The sequence below is a fragment of the Bactrocera dorsalis genome, chromosome 5 (assembly GCF_023373825.1).
Source record: "Bactrocera dorsalis isolate Fly_Bdor chromosome 5, ASM2337382v1, whole genome shotgun sequence".
Taxonomy (NCBI): domain Eukaryota; kingdom Metazoa; phylum Arthropoda; class Insecta; order Diptera; family Tephritidae; genus Bactrocera; species Bactrocera dorsalis.
This window is the reverse complement of record NC_064307.1, coordinates 57,268,524-57,289,016: the sequence shown is the minus strand read 5'-3', so window position 1 is coordinate 57,289,016 and position 20,493 is coordinate 57,268,524. Positions and strand designations below refer to the sequence as shown.

General features: G+C 33.0%; 2 protein-coding genes across 5 annotated transcripts in view; one reads left to right on the top strand and one right to left on the bottom strand.

The window, feature by feature from the left end:
• Positions 1 to 636: 636 nt before the first annotated feature.
• LOC105224763 (phosphatidylinositol 4-phosphate 3-kinase C2 domain-containing subunit beta) overlaps positions 637 to 20,493 on the bottom strand; it is a 46,721-nt gene continuing 26,864 nt past the window's right edge. For all 4 annotated transcript variants that reach the window (XM_049458803.1, XM_049458806.1, XM_049458804.1 and 1 more), the window contains exons 12-18: positions 20,182 to 20,332; positions 19,712 to 20,104; positions 19,451 to 19,651; positions 7,596 to 7,792; positions 4,568 to 4,656; positions 2,765 to 2,914; positions 637 to 2,698 (exon numbers count right to left, since the gene is read on the bottom strand). In XM_049458803.1, the coding sequence (XP_049314760.1) occupies positions 2,519 to 2,698; positions 2,765 to 2,914; positions 4,568 to 4,656; positions 7,596 to 7,792; positions 19,451 to 19,651; positions 19,712 to 20,104; positions 20,182 to 20,332 (1,361 nt within the window). In that variant the 3' untranslated portion in view covers positions 637 to 2,518. The remainder of the gene's footprint in view (positions 2,699 to 2,764; positions 2,915 to 4,567; positions 4,657 to 7,595; positions 7,793 to 19,450; positions 19,652 to 19,711; positions 20,105 to 20,181; positions 20,333 to 20,493) is intronic.
• LOC105224762 (uncharacterized) lies at positions 9,207 to 17,438 on the top strand. Its single transcript, XM_011202958.4, has 4 exons — positions 9,207 to 9,968; positions 10,079 to 10,284; positions 13,613 to 13,697; positions 14,795 to 17,438. Exons 1-4 carry the CDS (start codon positions 9,905 to 9,907, stop codon positions 17,293 to 17,295), a joined length of 2,856 nt encoding a protein of 951 aa, XP_011201260.2. The 5' UTR covers positions 9,207 to 9,904; the 3' UTR covers positions 17,296 to 17,438.

The window sequence follows — 20,493 nt, the reverse complement described above, 5'->3', positions numbered from 1 at the left end:
AATTTTTACTGAGATGAATATTTTAAGTTACTGTAAACAACACAAATAGCGCTCGTATGTCAAAACGTTCTGAGTATGTATAACATCAAAAATGTCAAACTTTACGATAAAATCCTGAGATTGCAACACTAGAGTTGCCAAATCCTGAAATATTAAAGACAGCCTACGTATTTTCAGTTTCCGCTTTGTTTAATACATTTTTTCTTTTCTAAATTTTTTTCTTTCAAAATAAACAAAACAAGAGTAAATAATAATTATATGTTTCTTTAAATTATTTATTACTTTTATTTAATATTATTACTATTTACAATTTTTTTTTAAAGCTAAGCATAATGCATGTTTATTTGTATGCAATTTATAAGTGAATATCATATCATTTAATACTATTTTATTTATTTATAAGCAATTTATTTAATTTATTATAGTATAGAAGAAGCATTACAGTAAATTACCAACAAAAAACGCAAAAATACGTTTATTGCCGATTTTTAAATAATTATCGAAAAATATTAACAATAAAGAGCATTTTCTTTTGTTATATAATATGCGTAAATGTAATAAGTTAAAGGACAGTAATGATTTGTTTTTTTTTTTGTTTAAATTAAATGAGCAAAATTATACTACAACAATAATAATATGAGAAAATAGACTTGTGAGTGGAAAGAGCATAAGTGTGTGGAAATTACGGTAATTACAACTAGTAAAAAATACATAATTAAGTTTTTGAGCTGCTGCCACAGGCACGTAGTTGCAACGAGTTTATGAAATTCGAAATATAAAAATTGTTAAATGAAAAAACAATTTGATACAATTTCGGGATTAAAATAACATGATTTGAGGCCAATTTCAGGAAAAATTGCTTGAAAAATAATTTCTTATAAAAGAAAAACTATTTCGAAATTTAATTTTTACAATTTTCGATTTTTGATTTTTACTATTTTCGAAATTATAAAATATAATATATATAAATAAAGAAATTTTGAGCTTAAAGTTTTATAAAAAAACATTTCCTTGATTTTTGGCAATTGGTCGAAATAATAAAAAAAACTAGTTTTGAGCATTAACTAAATATCACACTATACATATTTGAATATTTCGAAAACTATTGATAGAAAAAATTATTTAAATTAATTACATAAAAATAAAAAAAATTTAATTTAAGAATTTTCTAAATTTCCTATGAGATGAGAAATCTTTTACATAAAAATTAAATTTCGTAATTTAATTTAAGAATTTTCTAAATTTCTCAAGAGATGAGAATTCTTTACTTAGCAAACAATTCTTCGAAAAATTATTTTCATATACAAACATAATTTAGAATAAAATTTTTTAAATTTTCGAAATTGTATGAGAACAATTACCTAACAGTATGCCGTGTTAGCTCATACTCGTATTCACAATTTGAAATAGAAATATAAATTGTTTGGAAAAATAATTATTTAAAAGAAAATAAAATTCCGACATTTAGTTTTACTATTTTCTAAATTTTATAAGAGAAATTACTAAATAAAATAGGCGAGGATTCTTAACTACAGAAATCTGTAGCTCGAAAAAATATTTTTCAGATATAAATACAATTTTGAATAGAAGATTTTACTTTTTCTTAAGTTGCCTAAAATTATGCAAACTTAAAGTTATATTTTCATATTCACAATTTGAGATAGCAATCGATCGAAAAATATTTTTTCTTAAATTTATAAGAACAGTTTTCAAATTTAGTTTTATCATTTTCGAATTTGTAAATAAGAAATCCACTAAACAAAACAAGTTTTGAGCCTAAAAGTAGACATCTAAATCATAAAATTTTATGTTTATGCTCAGTTTTTAAAAGTTTTGCCTCGAAAAGGGTTTTCAATAGAAAATGCAAAATTAGACGTCTAAATGCAATAATTTCGAATTTCGAAAACTCGTGGCTAGCGTATAAATTTGTGAAATGCGCTTACATTTAGTAGATTTATCTTCTTAAACCTAATCAGCTTTGTATATGGTGTTGTTCGCTTTATTCAATTTTTGTTTTTGTTTTTGTTTTTTTTATTTCTTTCTCATTACTACATGCTTAGTTTGGAATGTTCATTTCATAAGTGCTGTTGCGCAGAGAGAAAAACGTCGAGCAGTCAACGCATTTAAGTAAAGTTATTTATAAAAATATATTTATGTATATGTATGTATGCTTTTATGTAATGCCGTTTCTTTTAGAACCCGATTACTGATTACTGCTTACTGGCTGCCAAGCTGCTTTGTATTTATACTACGTATGTATATATGTTTGTATTTATTTCAAAAAGTTCGCATATAAATATGAGTAACTTTCGCTCTATCCCTAATGGGCATCCCTGTAGAGTAGTGCTTATATGTATGTATGCGTGTGCGGAAGAAATACTGTTGCCTTGCAATTAGTTTTCACAAAACTCTTTGCATATTTCTGCTGAGGCGGCGAACTGCATAGTTGCCGAGCGTTGAATGTACAGTTACAGTAACACTTTTACTTTCATTTGACATTGTGTATACTTTGTGTGCCTCAATTCCTGCTCATCGGACCAAGTCGAAACCAATCGATCAGTTCTTTACGCAGATCGTATTTACATAGATCAATTTGAAAACCGCCCAGCAGTTCGTTCTCTTGTAGTGTATCATGTGACCAGACGGTCACGTGCAGAAAGCGGTTTTGTATGTGCTCCAAGGGCATGCGGTACTCGAGCTACATTAGGAGTAGATTACAAAATTTCTTCACTTTTATTTTTATTAATTTATGTTTCTTATTTACCGTTTCCATAAAACTGGGCACACAGGTCTTTCGCACCACTTTCGTTTTACGTTTCGTCACTTTGGTGGCATCTGGTTTGAGATAGCATTTGACATAGGTATTGGGCTCTTGACCACCTTGCAGCATTGGCAGGCCCTTGGCGTGATGAATCTGTAAATGTAAGGAGTTATTTAAAAAAAAATTATTAAAACAAAACCAAATAAAGCATTAAAAAAATTTACTAAAACAAAAATACTAAAAATAAAATTAAATGACATCCTATGAAAAATGTCTATTAATAAAAAAATGTATTTTAAAATTAATTTATTAAGGAAATAGAAAAAATATAAAACAAAAATAAATATTAATAATATTTAATAAAAATATAAAAAAAAAACAATTAGAAAATTGAATACAAAATTAATTTATAAGGAAATCAAAAAAATAAAATCCAATAAAACACCTATAAAAAATAATAACACAATATTATAAATAATTAAAAATACAATTTTCAAAAACAAAACCTTTTATACAAAAACTAATATTTTCTGTAAATAAATTCATATATTTTTTGCCATAATACATAACCTTTAAATAAATTAAATATTTTCAATCAAATATGATAAAATTAAATTGAAATTTGATTTATAAGGGAAATAGGAAAAAAATAAAGCTAAAATAAAATAAATAATATTTAATAAAATTAAAAAAAAAAACTAATTCAATTAGAAAAATTAAAATTAAAATTATTTTACAAGTGAAGTAGAAATAACAAGAAAAAACTTTAACTTCCCTTCACAGGTGCATTTCTGTTAGTAACTATCTGTTCAGTTTGTATGGCAGCTATATGCTATAGTAATTCGATCTGAACAATTTCTTCGGAAATTACATTGTTGCCTTAAAAAATAATCTATACCAAATTTCGTGAATGTATCTTGTCAAATATGAAAGTTTTCCATACAAGAACTTGATTCCGATCGTTCAGTTTGCATGACAGCTATATGCTATAGTTAACCGATCTGAACAATTTCTTCGGAGATTATATTGTTACCTTAAGCAGTAATCCATGCCAAATTTCGTGAAGATAGCACGTCAAATGCGAAAGTTTTCCATACAAGCCCTTGACTCCGATCGCTCAGTTTGTATGGTAGCTATATGCTATAGTTAACCGATCTGAACAATTTCTTAGGAAATTGCATAGTTGCCCTAGAAAATAATCTATACCAAATTTGGTGAATATATCTTGTCAAATGTCAAAGTTTTCCATACAATAACTTGATTCCGATAATGCAGTTTATATGGCAGCTATATGTTATAGTGGTCCGATATCGGCCGTTCCGACAAATGAGCAGCTTCTTGAAGAGAAAATGACGTTTGTAAAATTTCAAAAGGATATCTTAAAAACTAAGGGACTAGTTCGTATATATACAGACAGACAGACAAACAGACAGACGTACGGACGGACAGACAGACGGACATGACTAAAACGACTCAGATCAACATACTGATCATTTAGTTATATACTTTATAGGGTCTCCGACGCTTCCTTCTGGGTGTTACAAACATCGTGACAAACTTAATATACCCTGCTCAGGGTATAAAAACAAAAAATAATAATAGCACAAGGCAATTAAAAACAAAATTTTCAAAAAAAAAATGTGTGATACAAAAATTAATATTTTCTGTATAATAGAATCATATATTTTTCCTCAACCATAACCTTTAAACAATTTATTATAAAATCTTGCTCGCCAATGGCTAGCGGTATTTTTTTACAAATTCAAAAAAATAGTAAATATCTATTTACATATTTATTTCACTCACCATCACTGTTAAGACACCACGGCGATATTGTAATGATAATTTTATCTGACCAACTTCATAGGGGTTCTCACGCGTTTGCTGCTTGACTTCTGTAATAAAAAATAAATGTATTATTATTATCATAAAGGAAATTGGAAAATGCTATACTATTTAATAGATTATTAGATTCATTTTATACTCGAGCATTTATTTTTAATATGTTTGGTATTGTTTCGAAACCCCGCAAAGCTCATTTAAATTTATAAATTTTTGATTACTCGTTCGAGCATTTCAACTGGTAACTGGCGAATAACACGCGTGATGTTTTGCTCCAAGGCTTAAATCGGAGCGAGATAGTCCGCATAGACTTTAGACTTTACTTATCGCCACCGGAAAAAGTCTAACGGTGTGATATCACAGCATCTTGGTGGCTAATCGACCGATGTGTTCTCTTAATAAAACTATTGATTGATGCTATTTGTGGAAAATGGCGTCGTCTTGTTGAAACCAAATCTCGCTGAGATCGCAAGCTTCAAATTCAGGCATCAAATAGTCGGTTATCATGGCGCTATAACGGAGACCATTGACGGTGACGTTCTCACCGAAATCATTTTTCGAGAAATATGGACCGATGATTTCACAGGCCCACAAACCACACCAAACCGTTGTTTTTCTGGATGAAATGGCAGCTCAAATAGGGCAATTTTGTTTGCTTGCATACCCATTAAGCCAGAAAAGGGGCTGAACGAAATTTGACTCGAAAACGTCGAATCTTCTTGGAACTTTTCAAGAGCCCATAGAACCGATGTCGCTTGGGAAGCTCGAGCACAAGCTATATTTTGTACGCTTTCAATTTAAGATCTCGAGTTGGTGCGAACGGCGCCAAATCGACTCTGCACGGTGTTCGTGTACACTCTCAGCTACGGTTCCTATATTTTCTTCGCTGCGTGCTGGACTTGGTCTATTCGGTCAAATATTATCCTATAATAAATGCTGGGTCTCCCTCAGTAGGCCGATTATGTTGACCATAAATTGATCGAAGCGCGCGAAACACGTTCTTTACAGAACGTGAATTTTCGTAATAAAGTTGAACGATTTGTAAACGTTGTTCAAGCATCTTTCCAAGATGAAATGCAAAACAATGCTGAACAAAAAATAACATAACAATTGGACACGGCTTACGTCATCTGCCAAAAAAAGGCTATTGAAAAAAGTACTTCTACTCGGATCACTCGTTAATATGAATTAGAGAAATAGAGAGTAAAATAGAGAGTTAAAGAGAGAGAGAGAAAGTGAGCGATATGTTTCATACTATGTTCTCTGTTTTAAGACATGTACAACATGTGAGTTCCTGTTCTTATTTATGGTCTAAATCACCTCGTCTGGTATAAAATTCTTTCATCACATTCAATACCCTTCAAATTTTGTTCCAACTCTAACATCTATCTTCAAGATCTTTAAAGTAAAACAAAGCAAAGTTATGCCTTAAAATATGCTAGTTAGAACATGTCTTACAAGTCAACATCAGCTGTTCTATTCTCACTGACGAATATTATTTTATACTTAGCCTTAACTTTACGAGTATAACTTACGTAAGTTCAAATATTTGTCGACCTACTAACATATATTGCGCATATAAACATATGTATATATTCGTTTATTCTTATCGAAAGCAAATATTAGCAAGAATAAAAAAAACTGCCTCTGCTGCGGTTATATTACGAAATACCGATAACACAAATGTCCAGAAAAACAGATTCAAACAGTTGCGTAAGCTTTAGCCCACTAATCGTGACTATTTAAACTCACAAGCGAAATAGTACAAGCCGGCTGAAAGTGGAACTTGGGGTGTGTTTTGTTTCTGAAATTTTTGTACCCGGTCTCAATGCGAGCATAAAGCTTTTTTCTGATGAAATCACATATCTCGGGGCCGACTGGCCGATTTCGACTAAATTTGGAACGTAACATTCTTTACATATTCTTATGTCACTCTGTTAAAATGAGCGAAATCGGACTAGAATCACGCCTACTTCCCATGTAACACAATTTAAAATTCCATTTGATTCTTCCACTTTCCAGTACACAAATAAAGAATTAATTAATATAACGGAATAAAATTTTGCGGTAATAATTCCCTTAAAGTAAACCACCTTTTCACCAATAATTGTCCAAATCCAACCAAAACTGTTCAAGGTCCTAGGTACCGAATATGTGGACCCGATACCAATAGTTGACTTTTGAACGAAAATATCGTTCAATGTGTGAGATATGTTTGAAAATTGTAATTGAAATTCACACAGAGTCCTTTTCTGGCAATAGTATTTCAATCGGGTCAACACTTTTCTGAGCCCCCATATACCTAATATAAAGATTTTAGAACTTCTAAGTCACTTTATGCTGGATATATACGCCAATATTTGAGTCATCTCAATGAAAATTACAGCCGACTATATAAAAATTTATTATATAAAACTAAGTATCCATAATGCTGGAGTTCGGTGATTGGTTTCCTAAAACACATCCGATAATTAAAAGGTCAATACTGCATCGGAAAAGTGCACGGCTATTGAGGACTAGAGCGAATACGACTACGCTAACAAAGCTAACAAAGCAGTGAAAGTCAGCTGAAAAGAGGAGTAATGACACAAATTGAGTAAACTAGCATGAAACTAGCCGATTAGTTGTGTGAAAGATAAAAAAACCATCAACGAGTTCATAGGACCTTATTAGCATATCAGCGTCGCTGTAGACCAGGCAAATCTGCAATGGACGATATACTATATGTATTGACCATGCGTAAATATAAATAATAACTACCGCCTCAACAAAGACGAATATGGCAGACGATATATAATGCCTAAATTCTTCTAATTTACTGCTATTGATTTTACGAACTCCTTCTTTAAAAGCACTGAATACACAATTTTTGGTGCCGACCGAACTTCAGTATTCCTTACTTTTTTGTTTTAGTTTTTTTATGTTTGTTTTAGTTTTTATTATTTCTTGACTACTTCACGTGTCACACGCTTATCAGAAGTTAGTTACTTACCTCTAACTTTAGACACCGTCAACTTAGCCTCCTGCTGATCGCGCAACAAGGGATGGAAGAATGTATACACCAAATCCGAGTGCGCAATCTCATCCGCTGAATTGAAGAGTGAGATGAGAAAACGTTGTATTTGTGGGAGGCGGCGCTCTGCGACTGACTTCACATTTGAGCGGCCAACATGCATGCCACTTGGTAAACTAAAAGAAAAATATATAAATAAAACAACAATAATATAGTACAAATGTATGAAAATAAATAATAAAAGATAATTGAAAAAAGAATAAAGAGAAAATCAAATAGAACGAGTAAATTAGAGCTGCATGGAAATTAATTAGTTGGCGGTTGAGTAAAATGTAATAACTGGGCTAATAAAGTTGGGCCGGCATAAAAGTGAGTGGTGTGCGGTGAGAGCAAGTTAAATGCAAAAAGCGAAATTAATATAAAAAATTAGAGTGAAAACACATTTCATGCGAACTTGTTGGAAAAAAATATTGAATTAAATGTATTATATACCATAGTTCGAAGGAGGACTCATCATAAAAGATCGTTTGTGAACTGAAATAGCGGTAAATAAGAGTCTTTTTGGTGAGATTGATAAGTGAAGGGCACCTGTGACATGTACATAACTGTTAATGAACAGTAACGGTTAACACGAGTAGATAATATGAATATCTATATGGGCTAAAATTGAAGGTTATTTCTGAAGATATGACCACTTCGGTGAAAAAAATTTAGAAAAATAAAAATTATCAAAACTAAGAGTACAGGCTAAAAAATTAAAGTAAATAAAAACGTAAATTAAATAAAAACGTAAATTAAATAAAAAAGTAAAATGAATAAAATACTAAAAAAAAAAAACAAATTAAATAAAAAAGTAAAATGAATAAAATACAAAAAAAAAAAACAAATTAAATAAAAATGAATTAAATTAATAAAAACGTTGAAAAATAGAAAAAAAATAGAATAAATACAAAATTAATACAAAGAGAATTTTAGTGAAAAAATTTAATTAAATTAAATCAATCAAATAATATTAAAAATAAAAAATAAATTAAATTTTTAATTTTATTTCAAAACAAAATTAATTTTAAAAACTTAAATGAATGAATGAATTTATGAATATAATAAAATATTTTGAATATTAAACAAATAAATAAAAATTTAAATTAAAATTAATTTCAAAAATTAATTCTAAAAAATCATTATTTGAAGAAAATTTATATATAATATAATTGGAACTAATTAAATTAGTTAAAATAACTCAAAAAAGAAGGAAAATTAAACAATTGAATAAAAAATAACAAACAAATGAAATATTTTCTTTAAAACAATTTTAAATTAAATACATTTCGAATAAAAAACAAAATAAACAAAAATTGAAGTTAATTTCAAAAATTAATTAAAAAAAAAAACATTTAATAAAATTAAAAAAAAAATTTACATAAAATTTAATTAAAAGTAAATAAAAACGTAAAAAAGTATCACTATTAAAAACGTTAAACTAATACTTTATTTAAAACAAAATTGTTAAAAAATCGCTCAAAGGAGGCAAAAAACCTACCCGAAGCATTAACGTCAATGGGTGAATGGTAATGAGAATTTGTTGCTAAAGAGTAAAGCACAAAAATACAAGTGCAAAAGTTTTTATTAACAATTCGTGGTACTGGTTAAAGTCAAAACAATTGACGTTGAGTAGTGCGCTGTAGTTGTTGCTCTTGTTGTTGTTGCCAAAACAGCAGTTAACAGCCAACAAACCAAGCAAGCAGCCAACGAGCCAGCAACCCAGCAACTCCGAAGCTTTTGTCATTCGATTTGATAAACGCGTACGAGGCAGACACGCCGAGCGAGCGGCAAAATCGAGTAACAGTAACAGAAATGATATAAAAAAAAATAAAAGTAAATGACAAAAACAAAAAATACCAACTAAGCATAAAAAAGTGCAAGAACAAATTTTAATTGATTTCTTAGATATCAGGGCGTCAAAGAAACAAAAATAATTAAAATAAAAGCTGTGATAAGCAAAGTAGCGGTAACAGAATGCGCCACACTTAGCAAATGTGATAGCAATTATTAAAAAAATTAAAAGCAAAGAATCACAAAATCGAAAAAATTCGTTGCGTTCGACAAGGCGAAAGTGTTCAAAATTACACACATACAACATAAAAACACACAAATGTATGCATGTGTGCGGGTGTAGTGTAGTGCTCAAAAATGCTCTGACGAAACTTCAAAACGCAATGTGAAATATCAAAATTATTTAGCAACAAAAATTCAATTAGAAACAAAAGTTTTGAAATTATAGCAAAATTATGGCAAAACTCGGCAATAATATCGATACAACTGGTATTGGCGGCGTCAGCGGCAGTAGCGCAGGTGGGCTATTAACAACAAGTACAACAAACATTTTTGTTTTCTGCTACAAAATCAAACTAAATTATCAATTTGTTCTACAAAACATACCAAAAAAATTTCAATAATAACAGGTCATGATGACGGTCTCTTTGCCATGCTGGCATGTGTTGGCGTCTTCATTTGCATGATCTCAACATTGGTAGGCATAAAAATTTGGTGGTTCAAGCATCGACTAACATTCGACCATAGTCGTACGAGCAATGGTGCGGCGGGTGGTGCCACGCCTACTTTGCCGTTACGTACGCGTAGCAGTCGGGAGAAACGCAAGTCACAAGAGGTAAAACAATGAAACAAATGCTGAAGAGCGCAAACGAAAGTTTTTAATATACAAGTAGAAAAGCGAAAGGTCACTGCAGTTGGGCTCTCGAGGTTGTTTTCAGGCAGCTGCTTTAGACTTACAAGATTTTAATTATTTTAAGGAACTTTTAGCAGTTTACGCACGAGTTTTGAACGAAATCTAAAATTGGCGATAAACTTTACGAAGTTGATAGTTGAGTAATCAAATGGGAAGCAACAGAGATTTGTACTTTTATGGCTAAATTATTTTTCGCAAAAGTTTTGTATAATTTTTTGCAGTCTTTTCGAAGTGCTAGACGTTGTTTCGAAGTTTATAACAAATTTAAGAATTTGGATCTAATTAATTAAGGTTAATTTGCAAGCACATTTCTTCAACTATATTTAAATTACTACTTATAAATTCATTAGTTTAGACTATTTCTGGCAAATGCGGTGCATTGGTTTTGTTGTTATAATGTTCGTTTTAAAGAAATATTTTCAATATTACTAAGCTCGTGCATGTTAAATCAAATCAACTTCTCATCAGTTAGGTTGATCTATATCTAAAACACTTGCAAAAGCAGTATATCAACTGTTTTTTCTAAGTTTATTGAAATCAAATACATTGTTTATCATTTTGTCTGATATAGTGGAATGGAAAGTTGACATTAATGTCGTCCTAGCCAAAGAAACTGGCGCAATTCGAAGTAAATATGTACATATATCTCATATATAATATAAACAAATTACATTTCTAACCAATATTTCAAAAATTGTATGCTACTTTTCGGAAGTTATACGAGAAGCTTTTGGGATCATATGAAATTTCAAAACGTGTTTATCTCGCCAAATGGACACAAATTTAGTTACCTCATTCATTTTAGCTTGCACTGCAAAGCACAATTCTATCTACTTATCGATTCTCTCCTCTTATGCAGCCGTCGGAAATTTTTTACGAAAACAATACACCGCCAACATCGTCTCAATCAACAACTCTTCGAATAAGTTCGGTGTTTTATAGTGCATCATTGGAAATTTCAGAAAATCACAAGCTGAATTTTCAACTGTTAGATAATGGACAATTACGAATTTGCATCGATAAACAATAAAGTGTTTGGCGAATTAATGGCTTTGTGATAATAAAAAAAGAAAGAAGAAAAAAATCGAAAAAGGAACAGCATAAGATTTGTTTAATATATATGTATAAGTTTTGAAGAACGTGTTCCTAAAATGCTTTTGAAATATGACAGATATATAATATGCTATGAATATGAAAATATAATGATTGTGGTATTGACATTTGTAAAGTCTGAGTCCTCGACCAGCTTGATAATGCTTATAGCGTAGCTCGGGTTCAACAGACTTTAAATTGTAGATATAATCTGAATCAAAACTAGTGAGGATGTAAGTTTGTAGATGTAAAATGAAGACTTGAATATTTTTTTAAACAATCATGCAAGGAGAATGCTTACAAAGGAGATGCTAATATAAACAGCTATTATTCTTAAATCCTAAAGATTTGTGTAAAGATTAAGCCATAAGGTGGTGAAACTCTTTGTTTTAAATTGATGAAACTCTAATTGTCTCTGAAATGCTTAAGGTTTGGGAAGTTCATACCAGTTTGAAGCGAGGAAAAGGCCTATTTACAATCAGCAGACACCAAGGTAGACTTAAGGCGAAGGGAAAATGAAAAAAACACGAGTCAAAAATATTTGGAGAATATTAGCTAAGCGTACAAAAAAAAACTCGGAACAAAATGACAATTAATTTAGAAAACGAGAGAATACAGTTTACAACGACTTTGGGTTTTAGAAAAACAATATTTAGAAAAAGTATTAAAAAATTACTCAAAAAAAATTTTTTAAAGTATATAAAAATATAACCTCAAAATTGAAATGTACACAAATTATAAATATGATCTCAAAAAAAATATATATAATAGAAACTATATAAAAAGATATAGGAAAACGCATATACATACACGCATAATATATATATGTATATGTATATAATATAATATATATATATGTATAATATATATATATATATGTATATATATATATATATATATATATACAGTTACTGTTTTACTAAAAACAAAAAAAAAATTAATGAGAATTCAAACTACTTCAAAATAATAGAAAGGCATATGTTCAAACAATCCACTTAGACTGTATTAGCAGAACTGATTAACATTTTACGATTGTAAAAAGCTTATAAATCTGCATCAATTGTATGGTGATAAGAAATATCGATAAAAAATGTGAAAAAGGTGGAGTGGCAAATGGGTTAAAAATTGGAAAAACATATTTTTTTTTTAATTTTGAGGAGGGTATTGTATATTTGGAAGTATAATACACATACATACATACATATGTACATAGTATATACGTGTATATGATTTGTAAATAGTTCCGCACTTATATGCCATATAAGTAATTCTCCAGCTCTGTGACGCATAGCTCCAAACACATATTCCTCATAACACACACACACCCAACTGTGCGACAGAAGCTTCCTTCCACGCCGTGCCTGCCACTTGCCAACGGCTGTAAGGCAAAGCTAAGCAAAACAGACTTTATTGGATGTTTTCTTTTGCCGATCAACATATGACTAGTTATATGCGATATTTATGATACTCATCTATTTATAAACGGACGGACAGACAGGCAATTGGTGCTTTCAGTCACAGAAGTGCGTGTTGGGGAAATTAAAGCTTCGTCGCACTTTGATTTTGATAACACAAGTTAATTGATGTGCGCCTGTGTGTGTATTGTATTTCGTAAATGCAACGAACATACATGTGTATGTGTATGTAAGTACATGTGTGTACAAGCAAAAAATGCAACAAAAAAGGAGAAGCAAAAGTATCTGCCTATTACGCTGATTGGTTTCGTTTATCAGCGGCGGCGGCGGCGGCGTCGCTTTGCAAGCGTTTTATCGCTTTGCAGATATATTTTCATAGTTTTTATTGTTGTTGCTATTGTCTTCTATGTTTTTAATTATGCAAATAGAGTGTGCATTAGTCAGATTTTCGCAAAATAATTTATTTCGTTTGCCTTTTTGACATTTGTTGAATATTTATAACGCAGCAATTAGTGCATATATGTATGTATATATGAGATATATGTATAAGTATATATGTATATTAGGGTGCCACAAATAAAATTGTAATGATTTTTTTTTAACAAATGTATATTTTTGAAGTGTTGAAAAAAATAAAAATAAAATTAATTTTTGAAGCACCCTAATGTACATACACTTGCTATACACTATGTATATAAATATAAACAATAATCGAATGACAATTTGCTTTTGTTCTTCTGCAGATACGTGAGCCCGTTGAGGTGCACGGTGTTTTTCGGCGCCGACAAGAGGATGATTTGGACATTGTGCCAACAAAACAATTGCCGCGTATGTATTATTTATCCAGTGTAAATGTGCGTGTGTAGATATTTCTTTACATATGTTTATATGTATGAGTGTGTAGTTGTTTTGTGTTTTGTGATATTTTCGAATATGACAAACATATATTCAAACGAGCTTAAATTTTCTATTATCAAATTTTTTATGCAATTATATTTTTTATTACTTTTAAATAACAATTAATGTTTTTTTTTAATAAACCAAATCTTGAATATAAATTATAAATAAATGTTTGTAATTTTCAACTTTACTTTTGAAAACGTTATAAGTACTAAAAAATGTAAATTTATATATATAAATAAATTTTATACAAAAAAATGGTAATGAAACTAAAAATTGTACGAGTATCCAAAAAAAAAATTAATAAAAAACAATATTTATACAATAAAATTTTAATTAAACCAAATTTAAATTTTTAACGTTTATTAAATTATTTTAAACTATTAATTTTGTGTCTTTCGTATCAATAAAATCTAACACAAATTTTAAATACTATTATATTATAATAAAATAATTTTAACAAAATTTCTAACTAAAAGTGTTTTATATTACATTTCTTTTTATAGTTTGCAAAATTTATTTTAAGATTTAATTATACTGTGTTTTTTCATAATTTTTTAGTTTTATTTTTTTACGAATTTTTAATAGCAGTTTTTATTATTTTTCATTTTGTTACATTATTGTTTTTGTTTTTGGCATTTACTTATTTTTTTTTTTTATTTAACATTATTTAATTTTGTATATATCCTTTTTACATTAACTTTAATTATATTTATTTCATTCAATATTTTATTTTGTTTTTATTTCATTTTTTTTTTAATTCATTAATTTTATTTGATTTTCATTTATGTTTTATATTTTATTTTATGTTTTATGTTTACTTTCACTTTTTTCCTTCCCATTTTCATCCTTATTTTATTTTGATTTTTTTGATATTTTATCTCTTTTTATTTTATTTATATTATTTGTTTTTATATTTGTTATTATTTGTTTTTATATTTAATTCGATTTTGTTTTCCATTTAACATTCCTTTAAATGCAATACAATGTAAAACTTATTCAATCTCATTTAATTTCTTTCGCAGCCGTTCGCATACGGAACCTCTCTCAAAGCACACCCTCACTTTTTCCACTCCCCCCAACACGCCGGCAAGAGCGTGTTCGCAGTGCCATCTTCGAAGAATATGAGCCACCTACACGTGAGCCGCCACGCCCACCGATCGACTCACCACCACCACCAACGCGTGAACCGCCACGCACCCAAATCGATTCACCACCACTGCAACACACACCCACCATAAGTCTGGTCGAAGAAATGCCCACCTTCGATGAACTGGAGGAAAAGTACAGACAAATGGAGCTGAATGAAGCGAAAGCAAACGAATTGAATACCGAAGGTGGTGATGAGAGTATACTACGCGTGCGTGAATCACCACCACTACCACCGAAACGCCTCTATCGTAACTCAAGCAAGGAAGCAAGCAATGCGCCGGCTGTGGGTATGCATAAGTTCGTGAAGGCCAAGTCACCATCGTTAGACACAGTAGGAACGCTACAAAATTTGAGTGAACGGCGTGCGACGGGCTACCTAAGGCCCGACGAGGTCGATATTAATGTGGGGCTTGCTGAAGTGCGCGATTTGAAGGCAATGCGAGCGCACAGCGTAGAAGAGTTCGGCGAACGTCGACCAACCGGTTACATCAAGTACGAGGAGATCGATACGGATGGCTTGGATGATTTCCGCAATAAATGGGATGCATTGCAAACGAACTTAGGCGCAGAAAGTCCCATATCTAATGAAAGCTCTGATCGTACAATCTTTGAAACCATGCACGGGCACAATTACGATCACCGTAATCGTGTGAGTGCAGGTGAGTTAAGTACGGTTGCCGATAGCGTGCCTGCCACTTTCAAAGTTGTGGGGCGCGACGCATACACAGCAGCGCGTTTGAGCTGGCAAACGGATGAATATTTGACGAAGAAACAAGTGAGGCCCGAATCGCAGGCCAGCATCGATTTCACCAGCGACGAAGAGTATGCCGAGGAGCTCGATGGTTTTAAGCCACAAACGATAATGAAATCCGCCACCGTAGCTGACTCTACTTCCAATGGTTACGAAAGTGTGGAGCAAGTGCGACCACAGACGCCGGAAGTGGCGTACGCGCCTACGCGTGTGGTGAAATTTGCGAACGCAGAGTTAGGTGAGCATGAGACGCTGCTCTCACACACTTTGGAAGAAGAAAAAGATACTTTGAAAATGCGACGGCCAACAGGTTATGTGCGCACAGTGAAACCCGAAGAGTTATGGGACGAGATGGAAGCCAATATAAAACAAGATGAACGAGAAAAACATCTCTGGCTTGAAATCGAAAAAGATGTCAATCTCAATCGAGATTTCGCAAACAATATTGAGGAAGAATTCGACAAAATAAGACATTCGTACGAGGAAAACGAGGCAGCGTTCTTGGAGGGCAATAACAGCTTGAAACGCGTACCCAAACAGGTGCTGATAACGACACCCGAACCCGAAGGCTTTGGAAAAAGCATCGACGAAGATTGGGCGAGTTTTGAAAACTTGAGTGATGACAAATCTAAAAGGGATGCCGGAAAGGAAGCCGGCAAGCAAGTCGTACAATTCAAATTATCAGACTTAGAGGACGCTTACGATAAAGAATCAGTACTACGTACAGAGCGACGTCCAACCGCTTTTGTGCGCAATACCGAGCAAATACAACGTGAACTGTCGAACATCGACGACGAAGACGAAAACGAGCAGGCAGCCACAACACCGCACTACCAGACGAGTACAGTTGAATTCGTGGATGAGGCCAATGAAAGCGCTACTAAATCACTCAATGAGCGTCGCCCAACGGGCTATGTGCGCCCACAAATATCTGATTTGGATGAGGATTATGTGCATGAGCACAATAAAGACAGCATTTTCGAGCCTGTCGAAGAGCCACTAACCGTACAAACCGAAGCGCCTGTGCGCCCACGTACGCGTCAAAAAGTCACCTTCGATTTCAGTAACACAGAGTACTTTCAAACACCGCCTGACAGGGAGGAACAGCAAGCGTTAACGAGCTTTTCAACAACAAAGTTCGCCGGTAACGATAGCGACAACACAGACGAAGACGAAACAGCGGCACGTAATTTTCCAAAACCAATGCAGCGCATTACAAAAATCCATTACATTGGCGAGTCGGTTAACGATAGTGGTAACATTACACAAGATGAAGCGTTAGCCCGCACCATCTCACCAACGCCAGTGCCGTTGCTTTTCGGCACACAGGTTTCGCTTGAGCAAGCAGAGACCGAAATAAACGATAGCTGGACTGCGATACGGCAGCGCCGACAAATCACTACAACATCGCCGCAGCAAACGTTAAAACCGATACTTATAAATGCGGACGAGCCTCCAAAACCGGCCTACCGAAATCCATACGCGCAAGCATCAACGGTACAAAGCGTGACGCTGATGGAGGAACGTGTCGTGACGCAGCAACAAATGAGTACATTCCAACCGCATGCGGCGGCGCGTCATCAATACTTTGAGCAGAGTTATTACAATTCAACGGAGGCTTAGAAGCGAGCGGAATAGATTTAGAAGAACAAGAAGATAATGGAAAATGAAATAGGGGCTTACTTAGCACTGAAAAGTATTAAATGTAGTTAAACCAAAGTTAGGTTTTAGAAATACATACATATAATGTGCCAAAAATACATATATTTACAAACGTTTAAGTAAAATAAAATTCATAAATTTATGAGAAAAATAATATGAAGATGCTTCTCTGCAATAATATTTGATAAGTGAGATTCTCGAAGGGTCGAATCATTCAAGGTAATCTACTAAAACAAAACTTCTCAGTTAGGTTAGGTTTATGCGAACAGCTGAAAATATTGTATTAAAATATATTCCATTTTGGTAGAGAAAACGCTAAAACAACAAATTGATCTGCTAACAGAACGAAATTAGGTCTCCTAAAACCTAATATAGCCTGAATAGCGTATTTTAAGTTTGCCACGAAGTTTGTAAAACCCAGAAACTCTGGACCCTCGGATAGGGCTTACTTAGCGACAGTCAAGCGGCCCTTAAAGCAAGCTCTACTGGTGCAGGAGTGTAGAGAAGGACTGAATAGTCTATCGGAATGTAACCAAGTGCACCTCCTCTAGGTGCCCGGCCACAAAGGTACAGCCGAGAATGGCTCGCCGACTCCGCAGCATTCTCTAACATGGTAGGACCCTTAATCGCGGTGGGTCCTCATACCATAAAGTAAGCAGAGAGAGGTATTGGCAACAACTCCATGCCAAGTTGCTAATGGGGAATCTCAGAAAGATTTAATATGAAATCCCCTCCCTAGGGATAAACACAGGCTACTTGTCGCATTCTACATTGGCAACTGTAAGCTCAAGTAGCACTTATGGATATACATGGGCCTAGCTTCTTGTGTAGTGTAAATTTCCGGTTCTGCAACAGCAAGCGTAAAACTGCAGAACACCTCCTAATTAATAATAATGCATAGCAGTCTGCAGACGCAGGATAAATACACTTGGATCCATGTTTCTACAATAAGGATCCCATCGCCTCTCTTGCACCTAGCAGTATATTGGAATTTATCAAAATGCTGAGGCTTGGTGGGTCGTTGTGACTTAAGAGAGGGCACAATAGACCTAAGGTCGCGGTGCAATCCTCTACTAAATAAAAGCTACTATTGAGGGTTTAAAACTTAGTTCATTGACTCCGAAATGTTTCGAAAAAATCCGCTTCTCAAAAGCAAGGAATGCAAGATAAATAAGTACTAAGAGCTTCACACTCAGTAAATAGGCTTAAAATTTATTTCGAAGCAAATATTTACAATTCTTTCAAAGACACTGCCTACAAGGGTTCTGATTTTAGCAGTCCCTTGAAGTCCCTAGGACTTTATCCGGCAAAAATTATTCTATTTACCTTTTTTGTCAAATTTCAAGTGCATTTCCTATAGCTTAAAAGGGTATGATCAATCTTGATTTGCTCTGAACAATATGTTCGGAGATTGTACAATTGACCTAAAAAATAATATTATATATGCCCAATTTCGTGAAGACATCTTGTAAAATGAAAAAATTTTCCATATAAGACCTTTTTTAAATCTGAGGTATGGTACCGCTGACGATATAAAAATGTCAAGCTTATAGAAGACAGAAAAAAAAACACAGGAAATCATTACTTTCGAAAGTCATCCCTGTTCTTGGTCCTCACGGCTAATCAAGATTTGGCATTTATAATTAAAATAGGATCCAATGTACTAAAACATCACAAGGATTTAGAACTGCATACACTTTTCGACTGCACTCTCACCCTAATTATACAATATTTTTTAAAAAGATTTGAGGTTAGGTTTTGTAATTCGAGCTGACGTTTAGAAATCGTTTTCAACAAAGATCATAAAATGAATTTCATGTACCAGGGAATCAGTTGTCAAACACTAACGGCTCTAGTTTGCAATGAAAATTTTAATTAGGAACTCAAAACAAAGGAAACCAATTCTAGATAATTATCTTGGTGGCAAGGTATAGTCGATGCAGGAATCTCTAAAAAGCCAACAAATGTTATTTCCATAATTATTCAGCGGTTAGAGATTAACTTCAAACTTTTCTTTTAGCAAAATAACTAAAAAAAAAAATATTATTTTTGAAAAAAAAAACGGGCTCCAGTTATAGCTTGAAAGTTGTTTCTAGGAAACCACAACACGACTCACCTGTGCAATTTAGCCAGCGGAAAGTGCAAGCATAATTTCTGATGAAACTCCGTGAATTCCTTATATGAACGAAACAAATGCGTCGGATCGGTTTGACCGTGACGCGTCACACGTAAAATATAGGTGTAATACTTTTCCATATCATAATGTTTTTGACAGCGCACAACCATAACGCTCCTCAGACGCCCATCCTGTTGCATGCTGTGAATGAATATAAAGGACAATAAATTCAAACTCCAACCAACATAGAGCAAGACTTACGTGTATTTGCGCGGCACAAAGGAGAGCAGTTCACCACTGCCCTCGTCATTGCTGAAGCGCATTTGCGCCAAATTGTGCAAGAAGAAATTGAATTGTGTGAACCAGCTCTTGAGCGAGAATTGTATCATTTTGGCAAAAGAAGCCGCCGCCTCGGGATTCGACTGCTCGGGCAGTAGAGCGCCACGCACATAAGTCACGGCATCCGCTGTCACACCCGGTATGCCGGCAGTGGCCATCAGAGCAAGCATGTGTAGGATGAGATCACCGTGTTTGCGTATGATATTGAAGGCACGACAACACAAGTCGACAAAATAATGAAAGTCCGTGGAGGGTTTGTCGCCGCCATTGATCACATACGCCATGTCTGAGGTGAGTACGAACGGTGTGCGGTCTCTGTGCGTTAAAGAGAGAGAGTGAGAATGTAAATTGTGGAATAAAAAATATTAGAGTAAGAAATGATGAGCTTATACCTTTTGAAATTGCCGAACATTTGTGCATCGCCCAGAAATTTGCCGAAATCTATATGAAACAGATGACCCGAGGTCTTTAACATAATATTGTCGTTGTGACGATCACAGATGCCGAGTATATAAGTGGCCACGCTATAGCCGGCGCAAGAAACTGAAAAAATATATTATTTAAGGAAGGTTTGATTATGGGAAGAATCGAATATTTAATAAAAATTTAATGGTCTTGAAAAAATTTCAGATATTTACCCATATTTTTAATGAAAAACATGAAGGCAAAATTAAATTTAGATACTATTGAGTATGAAGTATATA

Coding starts and splice junctions, on each gene's coding strand:
- LOC105224762 (XM_011202958.4), top strand. CDS start 9,905: ATGGCAAAACTCGGCAATAATATCGATACAACTGGTATTGGCGGCGTC. Junction 10,285..13,612: donor AGAAACGCAAGTCACAAGAG/GTAAAACAATGA, acceptor GTTCTTCTGCAG/ATACGTGAGCCCGTTGAGGT. Junction 13,698..14,794: donor GCCAACAAAACAATTGCCGC/GTATGTATTATT, acceptor TTTCTTTCGCAG/CCGTTCGCATACGGAACCTC.